Raw genomic sequence first — 22,818 nt, 5'->3', positions numbered from 1 at the left:
AGAGGCGCGTTCGGCTCCGTCTCGCAGTGCAGTCACAAATTGTAGAGTCGCTGTGACAACATAATTCCTCCACTCAGGCCCCATTGAGAGCGAGTCGATATCCAATCAGAGCGACAGCTACCTGGGCCTGCCTCTGAGACAACCCCTCCCTCCATTGATCCCTCAATCAAGACTGGGGCTCACCACCCAGGAGGGAGCCTGGGAAAGAAACGCAGCCATTGGATTTGGGCTGGACGCTGGTGCAGGGCTTCTGATGTAAGATCAGGCCTCCCACCGGCTACAGTGAACCTGATCACAGGTCAGCCATCATGCTCTGAGATGCTTGGAAAAAGTGTGGAGAACAGCTGATGGGATCAAAAGAGATCACGAGTGACAGCTTGTCACTTACTGTCGATCTCCATTAAGGGCTCTGCTGGAAAACATCATAATAAATAGATAAATTCGCTCTGTTTTCTAAATGCATGTTATTGATTTGATAGCGAACGATTTTTTTTTATGCATGTTACATTACAATGACTTTTTTTGACCCTTCAGTTTTTATTAACCACAATGTTATAACTCAATCTTCTGTGAAACGACAGACTTCTCTGATCATTTTGTCTGCTTAAAACCTGCCCCTTTCTTACAGTCAACTGCAAGCTTGCATTTAGATGATCCTTCGTCCAACAACCAATGAATGTTCCTACCTTACTTTTCTTTTTTTCTTCTTCTTCTTTTTTTCAGTTGGAAGAAAATATCTGTGGCTACTTCTGTTTCATTGCAACTTTAGAACTAATTGTAGACAACTTGTAGTAACTATTGGGAACTATTGAGGGTGTTTTGAAGAATCATATTGGTTCAAAGGAAAACGTGCATGAATTCTGTATTTTTTAAAACTTACAAATGAGGCTGGAATAATGAACACTGAAACACAAAGAAAAACCTTGCATTTATATGACATTTGTATAAGCCTTATTGGGCGTTCACACTGACAGCGAAGTTATTTTCAATGTGAATTCAATTCCCTTTGAATGAGGGTTGGCAATTTTCAATGACACAAGTATTCTCTTTTCTAACCTGTCTTTCTTTTTCCCAGCTTGCAGAACTTGAGGAAGGAGAAGTCGCGCAATGCTGCTCGTTCTCGGCGGGGTAAGGAGAACTTTGAGTTCTTCGAGCTGGCGAAGATGCTTCCGCTCCCCGGGGCAATTACCAGCCAGCTGGACAAGGCCTCCATCATCCGCCTCACCATCAGTTACCTGCACATGAGACACTTTGCCAGTCAGGGAGACCCACCCTGGAGCCCTCTAATGGAGGGAGCGAACAACTGCAACAAGAGTAAGTGTGCACATTACACCTAGAGAAGGATTGTCAAACTCAATTCCTGGAGGGCCGGATCCCTGGAGAGTTGAGATTCAACCCTAATTAAACACACCTGATCCAAGCCCTTAAGGCTTATTTGAAAACTACATGGTAAGTGTGTCGGAACAGGGTTGGAACAAAAGGGCTCCAAACCTCTTGGTTAGGAATTGAGTTTGAAAGCTCTGACCAAGAGAATGGGTCTGAATGAAATGCCATTTTACCTACTATGTGAAAAGAAAGTAGTATGGATGAACAGACTAGACATTTCTACACAAAACTGGAATTAAAACTTCTAAATAACCAGAACTTAGCGGATCAAAGATGAAAAAATGTTTATCGTCAGACCTAGTAGGTCAATTTAAGTCTTATGTATGCTGTTTTATTTTTGTAATTATTTTAAAAGAGGTTAGATCTGTGTTAACAAAATTTTGGACATATAACATTAAATAAAATTGGTTCAAATAAAAAATAATTAATCATCTGCCAGTAGGTGCAATTAGTTTGAAACCATATATATATTATATATATATAAACCATATATATTGAAACCATATATATATATATATATATATATATATATATATATATATATATATATATATATTATATTATTTATTTTTTTTAAATTTTGCTTTGTAAAGGGTGTGTTCCGTTTTATAACAATTGAAAGAGCAAGCTGATTGTCCACATTTTGAAGATATGTTGAATATGCAGTAAAGAAGGTGAGCAATGGAAAATGCGGGATCCTTCACTACATCTGGCATATTTTGAGGCTTTCATCGACAACATCAATCCTGACGTCGATTTGTATTTGCGGTGCTATTAACAGAGGAGATGGCTTTGAGTGAACCACAGCAAAACTCAATCCAAACATGACAGTGGCGGCCTGTCGATGAATACAAATGCGTTATTAATTTAAATTATGAATTTAATTGTTATAGGCTATTATTGTCTTATAGGTCGCTCGCGTAAGCTACATCGCTTGGGATACTCTCACGTCGAAAATTGCCAGAGAAGAGAGCGATAGAGGGCTTACACATGCACATGCAGACCAACACACACACACACACACACGGAAAAGTAATTGAGATTGCGCCACAGGAGTAATCACTCGCAGTCATGCAGAGTTAAACACAGCTCATCTGAAATAATGCATTTGCTAGTTCACTACCACCTTATTGCAGCATACAGACTGTATACAGATTGCAGGAGCAGAATCCACTGTCAAAGCCATCATCGGGATACATATTCCTCTCTCTTTTCAGAGGAGTCTCTGTCATTTGAGTTTAATTGGAGAGCAGGCTATGCTCTGTCATTCATTACATCCTCTGATAGGTTCATCTCAATTGTAAGGTGAACAATAGATCTAACAGCCAATTAGCCGCTGCCTGTGTGTGGAAGCTGGCGGGGATGAACAAAAGAGTCAGAGTCATCGCTGAAGCTTGTTAACAAGTGGCCAGACCAAGGAAGTCTGTTTCTGAGAGATGGTCCTTTTGCAAGCCTCATTATACCTGCTGCATCAAAGCCATTCATCCTGTTAAAATACCTGGGCGAATGTCTCTTTTTCTGCTCGCTGTTTTTGTCTGTCGGTCTCTGTGTTCAGTTTCAAAGCCTGGTGAGCTACCTTGCTGTCTGCTGTCTGCTGTGACTTACTAGAAGTGTTCGACAGTCAATCTAGCTGCTTAAAAATATATTATCTACACTGCCAGCTACTAGCAAAATGTGGCTAATTACACTATTTACAGGAGATTTATATTTTCAAAAGTACATAAAATATATCATCTGATTATATTTTAATATATAATTAAATGATTTTATCAATTTTATCATTTTTTTTATTTATTTTTTACAGTTAGCATTGTTTATCTGATACAAAAAAGAGGTATTTATGTGGTAATTAATATAAAAAAGTGCATTCTGTTCAAAAGGTTGGAGTTTTATTTAGCAAGGATGCATTAAATTGATCAAACATGAGAGTAATAAAAAATAAATTGTTACAAAGGATTTCTATTTCAAATAAAGACATTTCTATTCATTAAAGAATCCTGAAAAATATTGAGCAGCACCCTGCTTTTAACATTAATGTAGCATTAAAAATGTTTCTTGAGCTGCAAATTATTTCTGAAAGATCATGTGACTCTGAAGATGGAGGAAAAAAATTTGGTTTTGCATCAGAGGAATAATTTAAATGTAAAAATATATTAAAATAGTAAACAGTCCTTTTAAATTGTAATAATATCTGACAAAATTACAGTTTTTACTGTATCCTTGATCAAATAAATGCAGCCTTGGTGAGCATAAGAGACTTATTTTAAAAAACCTTTGAACAGTAAATATTATATGGTGTGATAATATAGTAATAAACAGCGTAATCTAAATAAATATTTTTATACACAGATGGCGAAGGGACTAACTTGGTTAATTTAATTGTTCATTCAAATGAATCACACGAATTAGCCACTTAAATAACTAAGCTACTGTTATGCTAATGATTTAGCATTACTACATTTCTCCCCTATGTAGACAGCAACTCATGTGACAAACAGAGCTCGACCCTCACGAGAAGCGCACGGGAGACCAGACCTCCAAAAGAGTTTGACGCTTGCATGTTGCTAAGCTAACAGTGCTTAGATGCTTAAATACTAGGTAAATAAGTCTATTTTTCAATATTGTATTAACTGGCATTATCTCTCAACTCGTTTCAAATCTTGAATTTAATGTGTTCATGAAGCATATTGCAGTGTATTATGGGATTGCCACCTTTTGGGATGAATGTGATCTCACACACCCCCTCAACCAAATGCATAGTGTAACAGGATAGAAAAAAAATATCTGTGTGATTTGTAATTATAGAAATTAACTATACAACAAGGAGAGTGTAATTACAAGGGTTGCCTAATTGCTATTATTACTGAGGGGAAACAACTTAGGGGCCGTTTACACAACGTTTTCAGCCAAAAACGGGAACTTTTTTATGCGTTTTGCCTGTTTGTTAACGCGACAACAGCGTTTTGGCGACTGAAAACGCATATTTTTGAAAACGGGTTTCAAAGTGCAAGTTTTTGAAAATGCCACCGTTATCGTTTCCGTGTAAACAACCGAAGCGGGAATCTTTGAAAACGGTGATGTCATGCGTGTACGTAGTACGTGTTGGGTATGTAGACATGCGCAGTATGTGTTGGTTTTGTTAGCAAAAACATAAAGGAAAGTGGGGGAGTACATGGTAATGTTGTTGTTGTTGTTGATTTTGATGAGTTTTCTTAAGCTTATTGTTGATTTTGTTGATTTATTTTACAGATATTAGAGGAGATTAATCTTATACAACATATAATAGTCACTTCCCTACAGGTACTGTTTACTAACAAGGTGAGGTGGCAGACTACTGGTATTGGATTGGTATATATAGTACTTTTTTTTTTTTTTTTTGTTGTGTGTGTGGGTGAGTGATTTTTTTAGATTTGTTTTTTATATGTATACGTGAAAATTTTTGAAAACGTGAGGGAAGAATGTTTCCATTTTTGAATACATTCTTGTCATGTAAACGTAGCCTTAGCTACAATTCGGTGTGTGAATGTGTGTGTATCTGTGTTTGTGTGAGTGAACCAGGCCAAACTATGAAAGGTGCGTGCGTGTGTGTGTGTGTGTGCGTGTGTGTGTGTGTGCGTGTGTGCGTGTGTGTGTGTGTGTGTGTAGGCACAAACAGCATCTGTGAGCTGATGAATGTAGGCGGCTGTAAAAACCAAATGATATGATACAGACGAGTTTCTCAAATCACGATCATAACACTTCAGAATTGCTGTAATAAGACAAACCATGCTTTTATCATACATTACCCAAAATCTGGGACTAAAGTTATGTTTTACAAGAATTAATGATATTAGAAATATATGTAACTCAGTGGTTACTGTCAGCTGTTTGGTTACCAACATTCTACAAAATATCTTATTTATTTTTATCAACAGAAGATATAAACTCAAAATTGTTTGGAACAAGTTGAAGGTGAGTAATTGATGAGAGAACTTTTATTTTTATCCATTTACTTAAAAAAACTTTGATATGTTGCCTTGGCAACTGAAATAAGGCAGATGTAGAACATTGAGATGATATTCATACTACACAGTATTTGAAGTTCTTGCACTTTATTTGTTGTTAGGATGTTAAATAGGTTTAAAAGTTAAATTTTTAGGCTGGTCTGCTTCAGCAGTCTAACAGCACTCATCAATCTCGATCTCAATTAAGATGGCCTATCAAATCAAAGTAGGCGGGGTTTACTGTTCACAGAAGCAGAGCATGAAGTCCAGCCTAAAGCATCTGTTTTAACACTGAAAAAGAGCGAGGATGGAAGTAGCAAAACATTTCATATTTGACAACTGTTTTATGATAGATATGTTAAACGACTGATAGTAATATCCAGTGATGCAAACTACTCAACTTTTTTGTCAAATATGGCCATTTTGAATTTAAAATATGGTATCATTTACATGATTCACTTAAGTCCTAACTGAAAATGAGAGGGACAAGAAATATTTTCATCATATTAGGCGTACAAATAAAGGTGCATGTTATTTGCAAATAATTATTATTCCCAAATACTATTCGACCTAGAATTTCTTTCACTGTCATATTTCTTTAAGATTTATTAAAAAATAATTGGTCTATTTTGATTCCCAACTAGAATTCAACCTAGAATTTCTTTCACTGTTCTAATTCTTTATGTCTTTATGATTCATATAAAAAGGTCTATTTTAATTCCCAACTAGAATTAGACCTAGAATTTCCTTCACTGTTCTATATTTCTTTATGATTTATTAAACAAAATATCTCCCCCAGTTTTCAAGACAGTTATGGCTTTACTATATAGAATGTACATTTTAATGGTCACTAAGTAATTGCCTTTTCAGTTGATGTATGTACTCAGAGAGTAGCCCATGCCATTTAAGATGCAGTCATAGTAGTGTCTTTGGAGTTTTGTGTACAATATTAATAACCTTAGGTTTATATTATACATTTAGTTAGGTTATTTTTTTTAATTTTTTATTTTTTTGCTGAAGAAATGACCATGGCTTAATTTAAAAATACCACAGTGATATTTTAACACATTTGGTGGCTGGTTAAACTGAACTGCGAGTGGTTAGCTGTGGATAAGATGCAGATCGTTGCACTGAAGTGCCACAGACGCTTGCTGAATGTGTCCTGGTGTTGACGTTTGCTGGAATAAACTGGGCTGTTATGGTCATGATGCATATCTTGAACCGCACTGCAGGAATGTGAGGCCCGGCTCTTCGACGGGTGCGAGCAGTGCGCCGTGAGGCGGGGGAGGGGCGGCTGTGTGCGCGGGTGGGGGTATGGTATGGCTTTTGTCTGCTTCCCACGTTTCAAAACCAGGATTGAAAAATGAATAGACAGAGGAAAATCAATTGCATGACCTTCACATAGGGCGAAAGTGAAAGAGGAAGGAAGAGAGAGGGAAAGAGACGGGGAGGGCGAGCAGAGGAGTAATGGAGGGACGATGAGGGACAAGAGGCAAAGTAAAATGGCTGTGACAAAAAAAAGTGATATTTTATCTCTCTTTATGCGCTGTGTGTACATGTGTTTTGTGTGTGTGCACGCGAGTGTGTAGTTGTGCAGGCTCTGCCAGGGAATGACAGTCTTTATAGATAATGGGGTGATTAAACTTTTTATGTCCGACCGCTAGACCTATGGCCCTTGAAAGGATACATGCACATATATTAGCCCTCAGTGCATGCAGATCAGCAGATCAAGTACAAAACAAGCGGCTTCAGTTCCAAACAATTTTTGTACAGTTTGTTATTAGTGGCATTTGATAAGTCAAGCATCACTATTACTGTTGCTCATGTTTGGGGTTAGTGATTTAAATGACCTCCAAACCTTCAGTGTTAAACTATGGTGTGTAACTCGTACAGAGCAGTTTGTTCTGCAGACATGAATGATAGCTTATATCTTGCAGCTTGTTACTTTTATTAGTTTATGAAATCATATATATATATATTTAAATGAGTTTAATCAGTTTATTCTTAAAGCAAGACTAGTTAATAAAAATAACTGAACTCTTTGAAAACATGTCTAATTATCTCACACAATTTGCTTTCAGTTAAATTTATCATGTCCACCATTCAGAACACCAGCAAATACGGCAAGTTTTCACAACTCTAAAAAAAATTTGTAAAAATATTCTCTAGAAATATATTTTTCCTAACCAGTATTATAGTCTTGTTTTAGCATTATTGAAACTAGATTAATTTACTTCAGTTTAATTAATTATTATCTTGTTTTAAAAAATAAATATATATGTTTTATATTAAATAAAATTATCATAATATATTTTTAAATAAACATGGGGCTTAACAACAAAATCAGTAAATGTGGATCAAGATACTGTATATTCTTAAAAAATATAATTTTCCTAAATTTAAATAATAAAATAAACAAAATATATTATACTGATATTTGAAGAAAAAAAAACTACATTTTAAAATTTTCTGATAAATTTATCATGGTTAATTTATAAAAAAAGAAAAAAGGGAAACAATTTACCTGTAATTCTTGTGTGCCTTATTATTATTTTTATTTTTTTCACAAATTTGCTTTCACATAAATGTATCATGTAATAATGATGTTTGGATGTTTTGTACAACCAAATAATGTAAAAATTACAATAATAAAAAAATAATAAATAAAAATAAGACATATATGACGTTTACATGATTTATTAAAAAAATTACATCATCTATGTGGCAACTAAGTTTTATTGGTGCAGATATTGTAAAAATACAGCTATTGTTATAATTATAAAGATGAAATATTATCAACGTGAATTATTGCTGTTATGTTCATACAGTTTTGGAGATTTAAGTTAAGATTTCCTTTTGTCCAGGTCCCACACTGTTGTGTTTTTGACTTTCACGCTGTCTTTCCTTTTCTCCTTTCACTTCTTTCTCTTACTCTCCCTCCTGCTAGCTCTCTGTGTCTGTCTCTCTCTCTCTCTTCTGTTTTCAAGCATTTAAAGCACTGAGGGCTTTTAAGGGACGTTAATTGCACTCAAATTATGTTCGACCGTGCTAGGAGAGAGGTAACAGCTGAGACAGAGAGAGAGAGAGGGATGGCAGAGTGAAAGGATAATTGCAGCGGAGAGGGACATTGCGACTGGAGACGCTTTCTCGTCCTCTTCTCGTCTGTCTGAGAGTCATTCCTCCTGTCTCCATGCGTGAGGTTAGAGGTGGGGGGTGCGCGGGCCACTCGACATCCACCGCCCTGTAAACAAGTTGCTAGGCGATCGGCCTACGATTCCCATCAGCCAACTGGATTGAGCAAACTAACACCAAATGAAAGGCCAGCCATGCAGTTCCCATAGTAACCTTCGAACTTGGTTAAAAGGCTGTCAGCTTGAAGGAGAGGGAGAAGGGAAAGAGAAAGAAGAAAGTCAAATTGAGCTGGGTGTGGAAGAGAAGAAAGTGAAATGACTTTAGTTATTTAATTCTTTATTGAGATTCAGCACCCCAGAGACCCTCACAGCTGACCCATGAGTCGGGTTGGAATTATGACAGCTTATTTTTAAAGGGGTGGTTGACTGCTTTTTTTCTAGGCTTGATTGCGTTTATGGGGTGTTTTGTTGGGATTATGAAAGCTAATTTTTAAAGGGGATATTTTTCACATAATTTACGCTCTGTCCCTTCTCTGATAAACGCACTGATCATTTCCTGCTTTTATAAAGCCCCGCCCTCAGAAATAGGCGATGGGCTCTGATTGGCTAGCTAGCCCAGTGTGTTGTGATTGGCTAAACCGCCTAGTCGTGGCCTAGTGGTTAGAGAGTTTGACTCCTAACCCTAAGGTTGTGGGTTCGAGTCTCGGGCATGCAATACCATGACTGAGGTGCCCTTGAGCAAGGTATCGAACCCTCAACTGCTCCCTGGGTGCCGCAGCATAAAAGGCTGCCCACTGCTCCGGGTGTGTGTTCACGGTGTGTGTGTGTTCACTGCTGTGTGTGTGCACTTTGGATGGGTTAAAAGCAGAGCACGAATTCTGAGTATGGGTCACCATACTTGGCTGTATGTCACGTCACTTTTCACTTTCACTTTCACTTTAAAATACCCAAACATCCTTAAAACATGATTAACTTGCTTAATTAAATGTATTAATAAGAGTAATTACAAGACTTAAACATATATGTATCTATCTGAACTGATGTAATGTAAATTATATATATATATATATATATATATATATATATATATATAATTTACATTACATCAGTTCAGATAGATAGATAGATAGATAGATAGATAGACAATGAGATTTTATGTACATTTTGTGACAGATCATTAAGTATCCACTACTAATTGATTAGCTATATCAAAAAGATCCTGTTTACCCCCAGGCTGAGAAACAAACACCATCATTCTCACCCTCTGCACTATTGGACCAGGGTTCGACTTTGCATTAGCCTCTGCTGTAGCGGCTGACTTTGGGGAAATGAGGGCCGACCATTGTCTATCCATCAGGCAGTATGGCTCCTGTCAGGCCTGCCCTATAGCTGGACTGCATCACTCAGACTCTGTGGGAAGACCCTCAGTCTTTGGATGAGGGGGTTGCTAAACTATTTAATCATCAACATGCATGTGACCCCCAAAGACGAACAAGCAGTTCTCTGTGTACCCACACGCACTGAGTGGTGATCCCGCTCTCTGCGCCAAACCCCTTTTCAGGCTCTGAATGGCACAGACTCATTGATATTCCTGTGAGGGGACCCCATTCTTAAAGTGCCACTGAGTTTTGGGGTGTGTAGTTTGGGTGCATGTGTTCTGATGTTAAAGTAATAGATTACCAAAAACGTGTAAAATAAAACTTTGGCATCATTTACTCATATTCATGTCATTCATAACATTGCTTTCTTTTTCTTCAGTGGAACTAAAAAGGAGATACTTTGTGAATTGTCCTGTTGTCCTGTACTTAAAAAGATTTCATGATTTCACTTTCATGATTGAACTCACTTAAATGCATTTTTAAAAGTGCACTTTGTAATAATAGTAGTATTGTAAATATAAATGTAGTACATTTTAAATCATGTTGTAATTTTTTTTTTTTTTTTTTTTATGCTTTTAAGTGCCCCTATTATGGGTTATGAAAGGTTCATATTTTGGTTTTGGGTGTCCCCAACAACAGGTTGACACGCATGCAAGGTCAAAAAAACATTGTCATTGTCTAATGATATGCATTTATTTTGACCTTACTTGCTCAACGACTCCCAAACAATTCGCTCAATGATTAATTTTTCCAAACCCCTCCTTTGCGTGATGCTAATCTGTAGTGATTGGTCCGATTGGTTGAGTTGATTTCCATTTCATCATGCCTTTAATGTCTGATAAAGCAGTGTTTGTGAGCGCAGTGCTGCTCTGTATACAGCGTTTCCGGGGAAATATCTATTTTTACCGCTCCAAAAGCGGCACGTTGTAGCAAAGAATTAATGTTTTCCAGGTCTGCTGTGGGCAATATTTATGATATTTGTTGTTGAATTATTGTTGAAATGGATTTGAAACGGCTTGGGATTCGTTTTAAAAATGGCTCTTTTCAATGATTCAGAGTTGACTCTTTCTTTTGAGAGACAATACGGTGCACTTTCAGATTTAAAACTTTGCAGGATGTTTTCATTCACTTACAGCTGTGTTACACACTGCATGGAAGGTCATTTTCAAAAATCCATAATAAGGGCACTTTAAAGAAGAACACTTATTTTGATTAATTTACTAATATAATAAAACGCATGTAACGTACTTTAGTGTCGTATTTTAAATTAATAAATTTTTCAATACATTTAAAACTTTATAATTAGCCTACTAATTACAAAATGAATACAACTTAATATAACATTAATCAGCGAACATCAACTATATTTCTGATTCAATAGAATTATAATTACATAAAGATGTACTTAAATCCTACTAAAGTGGGTCAAAAGCAGCTAATTGCATTTGATATAAATTTAAACAAAAATATATTTTAATTGAATTGTAATTAACATGCAGTTAAGTGTCCAAGAACATTACAGTACAGGTTACACTTAAATATATTGTTTGCCTAATAAGTACTCTATTTATGATGATTTATGATGCTAAAGTGTACCCGCGATGGTTGTCATTAGGGTGAATAATTTATGACAGAATTTTCTTTTTGGGTCAACTATACCTTTTATTTCTGTATCTAATGTCTCCCCGAACGCTTCTTCCTGAAGCTGTGTATTTTGTCAGGTGAACACTTGTATTGTGGCAGCAGTACCACGGGAAAAAGGTTTCAAGAAGTGAGCTCACGGTCTGTCTCCCGTTTAGTAGCAACTCAGACAGATGCTGTCATCCTCTCTCAAAACACTTATTGATTGTCACACACATCCCAGCCACACACACACACACACACGGAGGTCCTGCTGTGAGTGCAGGAAATTTCAGCTGGGCTTCCACAGCAGTGATCAGACCCAGGGATGTTTGAAATGCACCACCAATGTCATTTGTGTGATTTGTAAATTTGTTTGTTTTGTGATGAGATGCGGCCCAGGACACTATTGTGTGCTGAGGGTGAATTAGCATGTCTCTGTCGGTGTTATCAGCACTATAAACCACGGCAGTTCTGACGTTCGCTGTCTTTGATAGTCTTTCTGAAACAGCAGTAAAGAACTGGGAAGGTGTATTGACAGCCACTTAATGCTATCATCAGCTGTTTCCTCCTTTAATTAACTTATAGTGTGACTGTCAAGATGCGTCATGTTTTAGAATATTATCATTTTAGAATTTATGTTAAAGAGATTGGAATTGTTCTTTATGCTTGTATGTTTATATCATCACAGTAATAGTACTTTTCTTTTTAAAAGTTACATTTAGTGATAGATTGATCTGTTTAGGTTGTTGTGGGCTTTGTTTCATTAGATATAAAGTGTAATTTTATAGCTTATTTTACTTTTATGCTTCTGTTGAAAGGACAGACATGTTTAGGTTTAAACAGCTGGTTGGACATTATGTGATTGCTTTTTTAACTTGTTTTTTGCAGTGCGGAGAACAAGTCATTCACTGGTCAATGACATATTTGAACAGCACCTGGGAGCTCATCTACTACAGGTAAATATAAGTTAAATTTATGTACATTTACAGATGTTAATGTTATGAACAATATTCATGGAAAGTGCATCTTTTTTATGTGACTCTTGCACTCTTAGATTGTTATTTTTCTTAATTTTTAAAATGATTTTTCTTTAGATTATTTGATATTTTTGGCCTTTTTACACAGCATTTAAAAACTTTGGGTTAACAAGATTTTTCAATATTATTTTTATTTTATTTTTTGAATTAATACTTCTATTAAGCAAGGATGCATTAAATTGATCAGAAGTGACAGTAAAGACATTTATAATGTTACTTAAGATATCTATTTCAAATAAATGCTTTTTTTACAACTTCTATTCATCGAAGAATCCATTTCCACAAAAAAATAAAGCAGCACAACTGTTGCTAATATTAAGAATTGTTTCTTCAGCATGCATTTTATATATTATATTAATAAGTACAGTGGTTTGTTTAAATTGAAGCAATATTTCTATAATTATATAAATTGTAACATTTTTACAATGTGTGTCATATGAGATGCTGCAAAAGATGTGAGAGCAATGTTCAAAGATGTCTGTCTAATCCGTGTTTACATAGAAAAACAATAAAAAAGTAGTGCAGTCGAATGAAAAAAAAAAAAAAAAAAACTACCTAATGCAATAATATTCATACATGCTGTGTCCACACGTTTTGGTTTCACTTTTGTAAATAATCAGCTTCATTGTTTAAGATGATCTGTATGCCATAAGTCCTGGAATTTGGATGTCTGACTTAAAAAGGGCAATTTGAACAAGATTAAAAAAAAAATAATAATGTTTTTTGATTGTTAGGTTGAGTTGAGTGTAGTGTTGTGTTAAGGGAGGGCCTGATAGAAATCAAATTAACACTTCTGAAAATCCTTATGATTCTTTGTCTCGTCCTCTGTCAGTAATAACTAGATAATTGTGCTTTATTTCCAGCATTCCCGTCATTCTGGTCCACTCTCATTTGCATAGTGAACCCGTCACTTGCATAAATTACTACCACCACAACATCAGTCAGTCTCAACTAAAGTGCCCACTCTGCTTCACTTGTGCCTGTGTGTTATTACAATTAATATTAGTCTTTAAATGAGTCCTTTAATGGAGTGACTCTATGCTTTTCATCTGCCAGCCGCAGTTTATTTTGAAGCTGTTGTGGTTTCTCTCTGAATCAGTCTTGATTCTTCGATGTCGATGCTCATGATTTCATATAAATCTTGAGATTTGTTCAAAAGTGTTGTACTGCTGCTCAGGATTGATTACTTTAAGTCTGAAATGTCCTTTCTTTTTAAAACATAAAACAGCACTCACATAACGTGACAAAGTGAAAGAGTATAATTAACGAGGAAGAAAATGTAATTTCATCATTTAAGTATTAAATCATGAAAAATGGACTCTACATTAAAATAATAAAATCAAATATTAAAAGTAAAATGAAAATAGATTTTTTTTTTGTCAATTTTTAATTGTTATTTTGATGAAAGATTATGATTATGATAATTTTGACTTCATATTGACACTAAACATCAGATTTGACTGGCTGTGATTGTGTTGTGCAAAACTTCTGCTTTCAGGTAGAACAGACAAATGATTCGTAAATGTTTTTCTCTTTGCAGTCTCTGGATGGATTTGTGTTTGTGGTCAGTCAGGAAGGACGATTTCTGTATATCTCAGAGACTGTGTCCATCTACCTTGGCCTTTCACAGGTGAGACGAAAACACTTATAAACTTAAGCTTGGGCTGTTCATTTATTGTGTTAATTTAGTGCATTTATTTTGGTTACACTTTACAATAAGGTTTTCATTTGTTAACATTAGATAACTACACTAGTTAACATAAACTAACAATGAAAAATACTTTTAAAACATATATTTATTTCAGTCAGTGTTAATTTCAACATTTAAACATCATTCAAATCAACAGTAATACATTACTAAAATCAAAAGTTGTCTTTTAAAATTATTTAATGCACCTTAACTAACCTGAACTAACCATGACCAGTTGTATTTTTATTAATATTCACAAAGATTAATAAATACTGTAACAATTGCATCGCTTGTTGTTAGTAAATGCATTAACTAATAATAACTAATAGGACCTTATTGGAAAGTGTTACCTATTATTATTATTATTATTATTTTAAATTACCCCAGTCTTTAAATACATGGCACTCATGGCGTGAGACACTGAAAAAAAAAGTGACACAAAGGCCAAAGACATCAGTCTGACAAACAATTATATCATAGAAAGACATTTGTTTTTTTAAATTTTATTTATTAGATAAACAATTAATATTTTAAATTATCATTATAATTATTTTTTGTTATATTTTAAATATTACATTTTAATATTGTTTTTTCGTGTATGTTATAACATGAAATGCAAGAATGCTTATTGTGTAGATCAGTATGTCTATATTGGACAAATATTAAAATATGACATTAATGTGAGAGATTAATTAATCGACATGTCTCGCAGTTAATTCAGTTTATATCTGAAATCGATTGACAGTCCTAGTTTCTGCATATACTTACATCTGTGTTCATCTATGATTGTGTTTTTTGTGTATTGTGAATTTCCCTGTGTCCCCGTGCTCATTTCTCCAGCTCTCTTCCTCTCTTGAGCCTCTCGTCTCTCCAGGTGCTTTCTCTCTGTTGATTGCCTGTGGTCTCTTGTACAGGGAATGTTAAGTCCTGCCATTTCACCCAGATGCATAAATAATAACAGTAATTACTCGCACAGCAATCAAAGCGTCGCTCCAGCGAGCCGAGGTCTGTCTCGGGAACAAATCGATAGACATCTTAAAAGCCACATTGATTGTGTGGCAAAAAAGAGTACACACACACATACATAAACACACAGGGTGTGAGGGGGGATGGGAGGACAGATAGTGAGATTAGGAGGGAAAATAGATGTGAATGAGTTCGGCCGGTTGAGGAGAACAAGTGGAATTGTAAGTGGTCAGCCCTTTATTTCCGTCTTGCTGTTTCATTATTGACAAGCTCTGATTCCCAAATACCTACACGAGAAGGACGCATGTTCAAAAGAAGTTTTATTTTGTCTGGTTGTCTAGAAACTAATGATTCTTTCTAGTTTGAACCAGATTGTCAAGGTGCAGCAGCCAGGGGCGTTTCTAGCCTTTTCTAGCACTAGGGCACAAGCACATCAAGTGTGCTCATATTTTCAAGTTTTTCAGCATGTTTGCCACAGCATAAAACTCTGGCGTGAAGGCGCCCGACTCGCCGTCGCTTAGCTGACAGCACTCAGTGTCTCTCACACATGGCAATCGGCAATCTCATTGGTTGGCGCTCACCTATAACCGTCACTGTTTTCATTTCAGCAAATTAGATAGAACAAACACAAACCATGTGATTAATATTCATTAACCCAGCAGTTCATCAGATCTTAGTACATTTTATGCTGTATTAGTAGCAGAATTATTATTATTATATAATCAGTATCATTGTTAGTTTTTTTTAAAAATTTTTATAGAATGACCAACAATGTCTCAAGCATGCATTCACACATTTTGATGTATAATGAGTGATAATGAAGATAAGATGATTGATTTTCAGGTTGGTAATCTTCACTGCCACATACTGTAAGTATTTAGTTATTTTACTGGGGCACAGCGTTGTTTCACTGGAGCTCGTTCCCCAGTGAAAAGGCTCTAGCAGCAAATCTCTTTCTATTGGTCAATGCAGCGGACACTGACTTGAACCCATTCCAAATATTTTGACCTCATGCAAAATTCCAGATTGTGTGGAATTATTAACTATTAAAATGAATGGATTTCATCTGTGGACATTCATCAAACAATGGTAAAGGTGACCGTACCTTTAGGCAGCATCCTGAATCATAAATTAACTGATTTGAAATAGAAACTCCTCACACAAAACAGCATTACTCGCAAAAAATGCATCAGACACGAGTCTCACAATTGATTCTAATACAGTCTGACATTAGTAATTCACTTAAAAATACATATCAGACAAAAATATTGGGTTTATATTAAATATTTAATTAGATTAAATATTTATGTATATACAACTTTTATTGCATATATTATAGTGAACTATTTTTATTGATGGTTTTCTGTATTCACCGATGAATGTTTATTTTTGGTTAAAATTTCATGTCTGCAATCTTGAATTCTTTTACTGAGCTTGGCACAGTGCATTCTGGGATTACCTTCAGTGTAAAGGAATCCATGCAATCTAGAATTTTGCATGAGGGCGAAATATTCCTCACACAATTACAATATGTTGCTGCACTGACCAACAGAAAGCTGCTTGGTTTGAAAGTGACTTCTACTGTATATGAGGTGTGATTAGTGCATCGCTACATTACTAACAATAGACAATTGACTTTTTGGGCCAGCAAAATTTTGCAGAAATCTTGAAAAGATGTTTCATGTTTGAACAGCTTTCATGTCTGGATCAGTCAAGAAAGGCTGCATGCTAGGTTTTGGAGAATAGCCAATGTATTATTACCCTGTTTCTACATTTTAAAATATTAGTAAAGTCATACAAATTTTCCTAAATTTCAAATGCGTCAAAATTGCCACCATTCGTCTAGATTCTTCTGGATGTTGTCTGTGGGGGACCTCCAGGAATGTTGGACACTTGTTGCATTTCCTTTATTATCTGGTTCAAATAAGAAAATATAATTTCATATTGACATTTTTTTTTTTTTATTCTAGTTGTTTTTTTTATTTTTTTTTTTTTTATTTATTATTATATATATATTAAATTGGACTGACTCTATTTTTGTATACAAAAATAATTACATGCATTTAAAAAGCCTAAGATCAGAAGGTTTTTAGGGTCACAAAAATATCAGTTTAGTCAAGAGTGTCCAACTGCTGCCTGGTAGCGTTTACACTGCCACGGTCCTTCACTCCGGCCTCTGTCTGGGTCTCAGAGGTCACACAGGAGGAAATACATTAACTGTAAGCATAAGACCCCACTTGTTACCTTGTGTCAGAGGTCATGACACGCCATCGTAGATAGAGCCATCCATTCTGGTTAATCCTTGTGACCTCTCGAAAGACAGTAGGGTTCCTTAGGCGGATTACACAGGGTCAGGGACCTTGAGAGCGGGATGATATGCCTGCTACCAGCTCCAGGCCAAGATGGAGGTCTAGGAGCTTAGCCTCTCTTCTCCTCTCCACGGCCAAAGCCACAGCATCTGGGAAATGTGGAGGGGTGTATGGGGTGGGAAATTGATCCTGGGCTGATTAGTATGCAGACCCATCACCTTGCCCCCTCCCCATCTCTTCCTCTGCCTCCTCCTCGTCCTCTTCTCTTGCTCCTCTTCCATCAGTCAGAAGCAGACTGAGAGAGTGTTGTGGACAACTGCCCGGACGCCTCATACATATTAAATCCTAGCTATTATTTATATCATTCCTTTCTCTTGCTCTTTCCCTCTCTTCGTAACCCTCTTCTTAACACTTACCAACAACCTTTTCTCAGTTCTTCCATTTCTCATTTCTTGAGCATCTCTCTGGCACTTTACAGATCTTTTGATGTCTGATTTTTTGGCTTTTGGGTTCTTATTATGGCTGTCAAAAGGTAATTTAGAAATTCAAACTAAATTCTTATTTCCCCCAGACTTTTAAATGGTAGTGTATGGCACTGCAGTGTTTGTGTGTTGCTGCACTACTGTGTCAAGTTAAACACAGTTAAACTTAAGTGTCTCAAGACACTTGTGTTTTATTCCAATTTCACTGCAGCTAGCCGATTTCGAATGCAAGAACGTGTCCTGTGTGAATGGACCCTGACACGCGCTACTACAGGACACCACACTTACTGAGAGCAGCAGCACAGAATAAGTAAGGAGCTGTTCATACAGGACGTGTTCTTGTGTTCAAAAACAGCAAGATGGAGCGTAACAATGCAGGCGTCTCGAGACAAGCTTTCAAAGTTCCTCTGTTTTAACTTGACATAGCCTTTTAAAATCACAGCATCCATGGAAGACACAGTTTGAAATAAATATATTCTATACATTTTATTATGTATTTTATATTGGTATTTTGTGAAAGTTTTGATCAAGTTAAAGTCCAGGTATATAGCCAATGTACAACCAATGTACTAGTGGAAGTAAAAAGTTATTTGTACTTTAGTATTGGAAAGTAAAATGTAAAATAAATAAATAAATACTTAAATGTAGCAGAGAATGAATCAGTGAACCATTCATTGAAATGGGTTCCTTGAAATGAATTGTTAATGAACAGATTCATTGCAGTAAACGAGACTTCCAAATGCTATTCTACACCTCGAATTGCATTCTTTTTCAATTGTGTTTATTCTTACAAACCTAGGGTCCTCCAGTGAATCCTTTTAATTGATATTTCCCAAAAGCTCTGCATGCACCTTTGGTGGCTTCTTGCATCCAAACATCTGAGATCCCATCAGTGCCACACCAACAAACTGAACAATCCTCTCCAAAGCATTGTGGATCAGATTAAGTTCTCCAAGTCAGACCACCTGTCTGCTGGATTTACCTCCATCTTTACCTGTCAATTAGCCGACATGGGCTTAAAACCCCAGACTCTTCACAATTCATCCCTCAACTGATCCCCAATTACACAGCTCCGCTCTTTACTCCACCCTCTATACCTCTTCTTTCTGCTCTTCCCTCTGTTTGCATGCAACCTGCCTTGCGCACACACTTTAGTGTCCTTGACGGCCAGCAGAAAATCCTTTAAATCCCTCCGTAAATGGATCTAATCCCATAATAAATGGGACCTTTTGTCCCACAGACAAGGGTGTGAGGGAGAAACCGGCCTTTTATCTTGATATATATATATCACGTGTACTCATGTACCCATCATTCCAATCCCTTTCTTTCTTTTGTGCAACACAAAAGGAGATGTTTTCCAGAATGTCCAGGCTGCTCTTTTTTTAATATACTAAGAAAGGTCAGTTTTCCCCCTTTTTCTTTATTTTAGTGCTGCCAAATCGATTAATTGCATCCAAAATAAAAGTTTGTGTTTACATAATATATGTGTACTGTGTATATTTTATGTATTATGTATATATAAATACACACATACAATATATATTTTGAAAAATATATTTATAATTAATATAAATTATATTAAATATAAATATATTTAATATATGAACATAATATACACATATACAATATACAAATACAATACAAATATACACATGCATGTGTGTATATTTATATAAACATAATAAATATATACAGTACACACACACATATATTTTGTAAACACAAACTTTTATTTTGGATGTGATAAATCACTATTAATCAGTTTGACAGCACTACTTTATTTATTTATTTTTTAACCATAAAAATCTGTATGACCATTCCTATTTTTTAAGTCTCACAAATAAAATTAAAAATTATAAACAAAATACATCTTGAAGAAATTGATACAGTTATTTCATAATTTATAAATATATCACATCATATTGTAAAGGACAGCTGTTATCAACTAGGGGGCCTCAAAATAACTTACATAATAAGCATTAAAATACGTTAATGCAAATATAAAGATATTTCTTATATATTTTCATATTGACACACTACAGCAAAAGATATAGAAATAACTGGCTTAAAACCTTTTTTGTTGTTGTTGGTGAAAATACTAATACTAATTTAGATTGAAATGTACAGAAACTAGGTTTGTTGGGCATTCAGATATTGTAGTGAACAATGAGGGGCCTTGGAATCAAAATGGTTGAGAACCACTGGTTTAGAACTGACTTTCTTTTTTGTCCCTTTGAATCTTGACCATCTTGGTCCCCTTTCACTTTTGTTTGTATGAAAAAGAGCAGCTTGGACATGCTTTTGTGTTTCACAGAAGAAGGAAAAGCACAGATTTGAATAACATGAGTGTGAGACGCCAGAACTTTATGAATATAAATGAAGCGCAACGATTCGTAACATTAAGTTATACATGGTCAGTTTGTTTTATGAAGCTCACCTGTTTGAGTTTCTTATACATGTTGTAAAATGCAGAAGGTAGAATATTCAGTCTAGGTCATGGTACGCTATAATTAATGTTTCATGTGTAGCATTGCTTTTATCTCTCTGATGTTTGCTTCCCAAGTGTAAGGATTTTGGAGTGTGTGTGTACACTTACACATTACAAATGTAGGAATAGCTACAGACGAGCTTGTGTTTTTCAAGGTCTCTCATTGGCTGTTAGCCATGTGTTGTGATTTATGTCATGTTTCTTATGTGAATGTTACTCAGTATTGATCTGTGAGCATGCTTATGTGTGTATCCGCATGTTTAGGTTGAGTTGACTGGCAGTAGCGTGTTCGATTACATCCACCCTGCGGATCATGTTGAAATGGCGGAGCGTCTTGGCATTAGGCCACACCTCCGGGCAGAGGCAGGCTGTCAAACGTCCCACGAGAGCGCTTCAAGCTCCGCCTCCACATCCTCACTGGCCGGCACTCCAGAACCAGGTAACTCGCCTTCAGAGGTCTAGCTTTATTCAAATCTGATTTTTTTTTTTTTGACACAAAATAATTGATACACAAAAATTATACTGTAAATTTCAGAACTCAAAACCTATAAAGAAACTATGCTGCCGGAATAACTTTTTGTCATCAATAAGATACATGCATTAAAACGACCACCCAAATACACTATTTGGTGTTGGCACACCAATAGCCAGAACACCAGCAGCTCTGCAGGAAAGTGATGTTTCTCATTTTCAAAAGGGTATTTGCATAGAAGGCTTGAAGCACAGCAGCAAAAACATGCTTGTTTCATTCTAAGTGTCAGAGAGAGGGTGGAAAATAATCATGAAAAACTAAAATATGTCTGCTGTTGGTGCCAAATATATATATATATATATATATATATATATATATATATATGGTTAGTGGACCACTTGTAAAAATAAAATGATACTGAACATTTCCTTTATTCCTCCACATTGCTTGTTCTGAGCTGCTCCAACCTGAACTAATGAGAAAATTTTACGATTTTACATTTTGGCAAATTCTTGTGAATTTGGGTCATCTGCAAAAAGAAAATTTTTAGACAAAAAAAGCATAAAGGTCCACCCCTAAACTTTGTACAAAAAAAAAGCTTCCTTACAAATGAGATCATAAAATTTAACATGAATTCACCAAAACACAAAGTTACAATTTTCCATAACTGTGTTGACTGTCTACCTCAGGAGTAACCCATACCTTTCCTGGAGGGCCACTGTCCTGCATAGTTTAGCTCCAACCCTAATTAAACACACCTGAACAAATTAATCAAACTCTACAGACTCACTAGAATCTTCCAGGCAGGTGGGTTGGAGCTAAAATCTGCAGGACATTGGCCCTCCCGGAGGATGACTGTACTAGCTGTTCATTTTTGTTGACATATATCCGTGGGTAGTGAAATATTGTTCAAAGGATGGATATCTTTGTGATGTGTGTGTTTTTTCCTGTAGCACCATCTAGTCCCCGTTCTCCAGTCAGTGAGTTATCAGAACGTGGCTTCTTCATCAGGATGAAATCCACCCTCACCAAGCGTGGCCTCCACATTAAATCCTCGGGCTATAAAGTGAGTCCTTCATGTGAAACATACTGTCTCGTGTGTTAAATTGTGGCTCAAATGTTAAGGATTTTCTTCTGTAGTCTTAAGGCATTTGTACACAAAGACAAATGTTCAGTGTGAAAATTCTGTATGATAAACACTGGAACTTGAATAAATGTCTGTTAATTAAGGAAGCCCATTTCCGCCACCGAAAAAAAGGGGGTACTTCCGCTTTTTATCTCATTTCTCAATTTTGAGAAAAAAGTCTGAATTGAAAGATGTAAACTCACAATTGCGAGAAAAAAAAGTCAGAATTAACATTTATTTTTTTATTCAGTGGCAGAAACGAACTTCCATAGTTAATTATGGAAGCCCGTTTCCACCACTGAATAAAAAATAAAAAGGTAATTGCGACTTTTTATCTCACAATTCTGACGTACAGTAATCTCACATTCTTCTCGTAATTGCATGATACAAACTCACAATTCTGACTTTTTTTTTCTCAGAATTGCATGATACAAACTAAAAGTCAGAATTGTGTGATATAAACTCACATTTGCGAGTAATTAAGTCAGAATTGTGATCAACTCGCAATTCTGGGAAAATACTTTAACTTGGAATTGTGAGAAAAAAAGGCAAAATTGTGAGTTCTTATCTCGAAATTCTGACTTTATATCTCACAATTCTGACTTTTAACTTGCCATTTTAAATTTTTCTCAGAATTGTGAGAGAAAAAGTCACAATTATCTTTTATTTTTTATTCAGTGGCGGAAATGGGCTTCCATAGTTTTAATGCATCTGTTCAAACCAGCACAAAGAGTCTCATACCATCA

General features: G+C 35.7%; 1 protein-coding gene across 2 annotated transcripts in view; it reads left to right on the top strand.

Annotated features, from left to right (window-relative positions):
- LOC109074523 (neuronal PAS domain-containing protein 1-like) overlaps positions 1-22,818 on the top strand; it is a 41,309-nt gene that overhangs the window by 11,638 nt on the left and 6,853 nt on the right. For both annotated transcript variants that reach the window (XM_042770933.1, XM_042770934.1), the window contains exons 3-7: positions 1,076-1,314; positions 12,391-12,458; positions 14,080-14,169; positions 20,739-20,913; positions 21,900-22,012. In XM_042770933.1, coding sequence (XP_042626867.1) covers positions 1,076-1,314; positions 12,391-12,458; positions 14,080-14,169; positions 20,739-20,913; positions 21,900-22,012 — 685 coding nt within the window. The remainder of the gene's footprint in view (positions 1-1,075; positions 1,315-12,390; positions 12,459-14,079; positions 14,170-20,738; positions 20,914-21,899; positions 22,013-22,818) is intronic.

Source organism: Cyprinus carpio, chromosome A15 (assembly GCF_018340385.1).
Source record: "Cyprinus carpio isolate SPL01 chromosome A15, ASM1834038v1, whole genome shotgun sequence".
In the NCBI taxonomy this organism is placed as follows: Eukaryota; Metazoa; Chordata; class Actinopteri; order Cypriniformes; family Cyprinidae; genus Cyprinus; species Cyprinus carpio.
The sequence above is the reverse complement of the archived record's forward strand: the minus strand, read 5'-3'. Positions and strand labels throughout refer to the sequence as shown.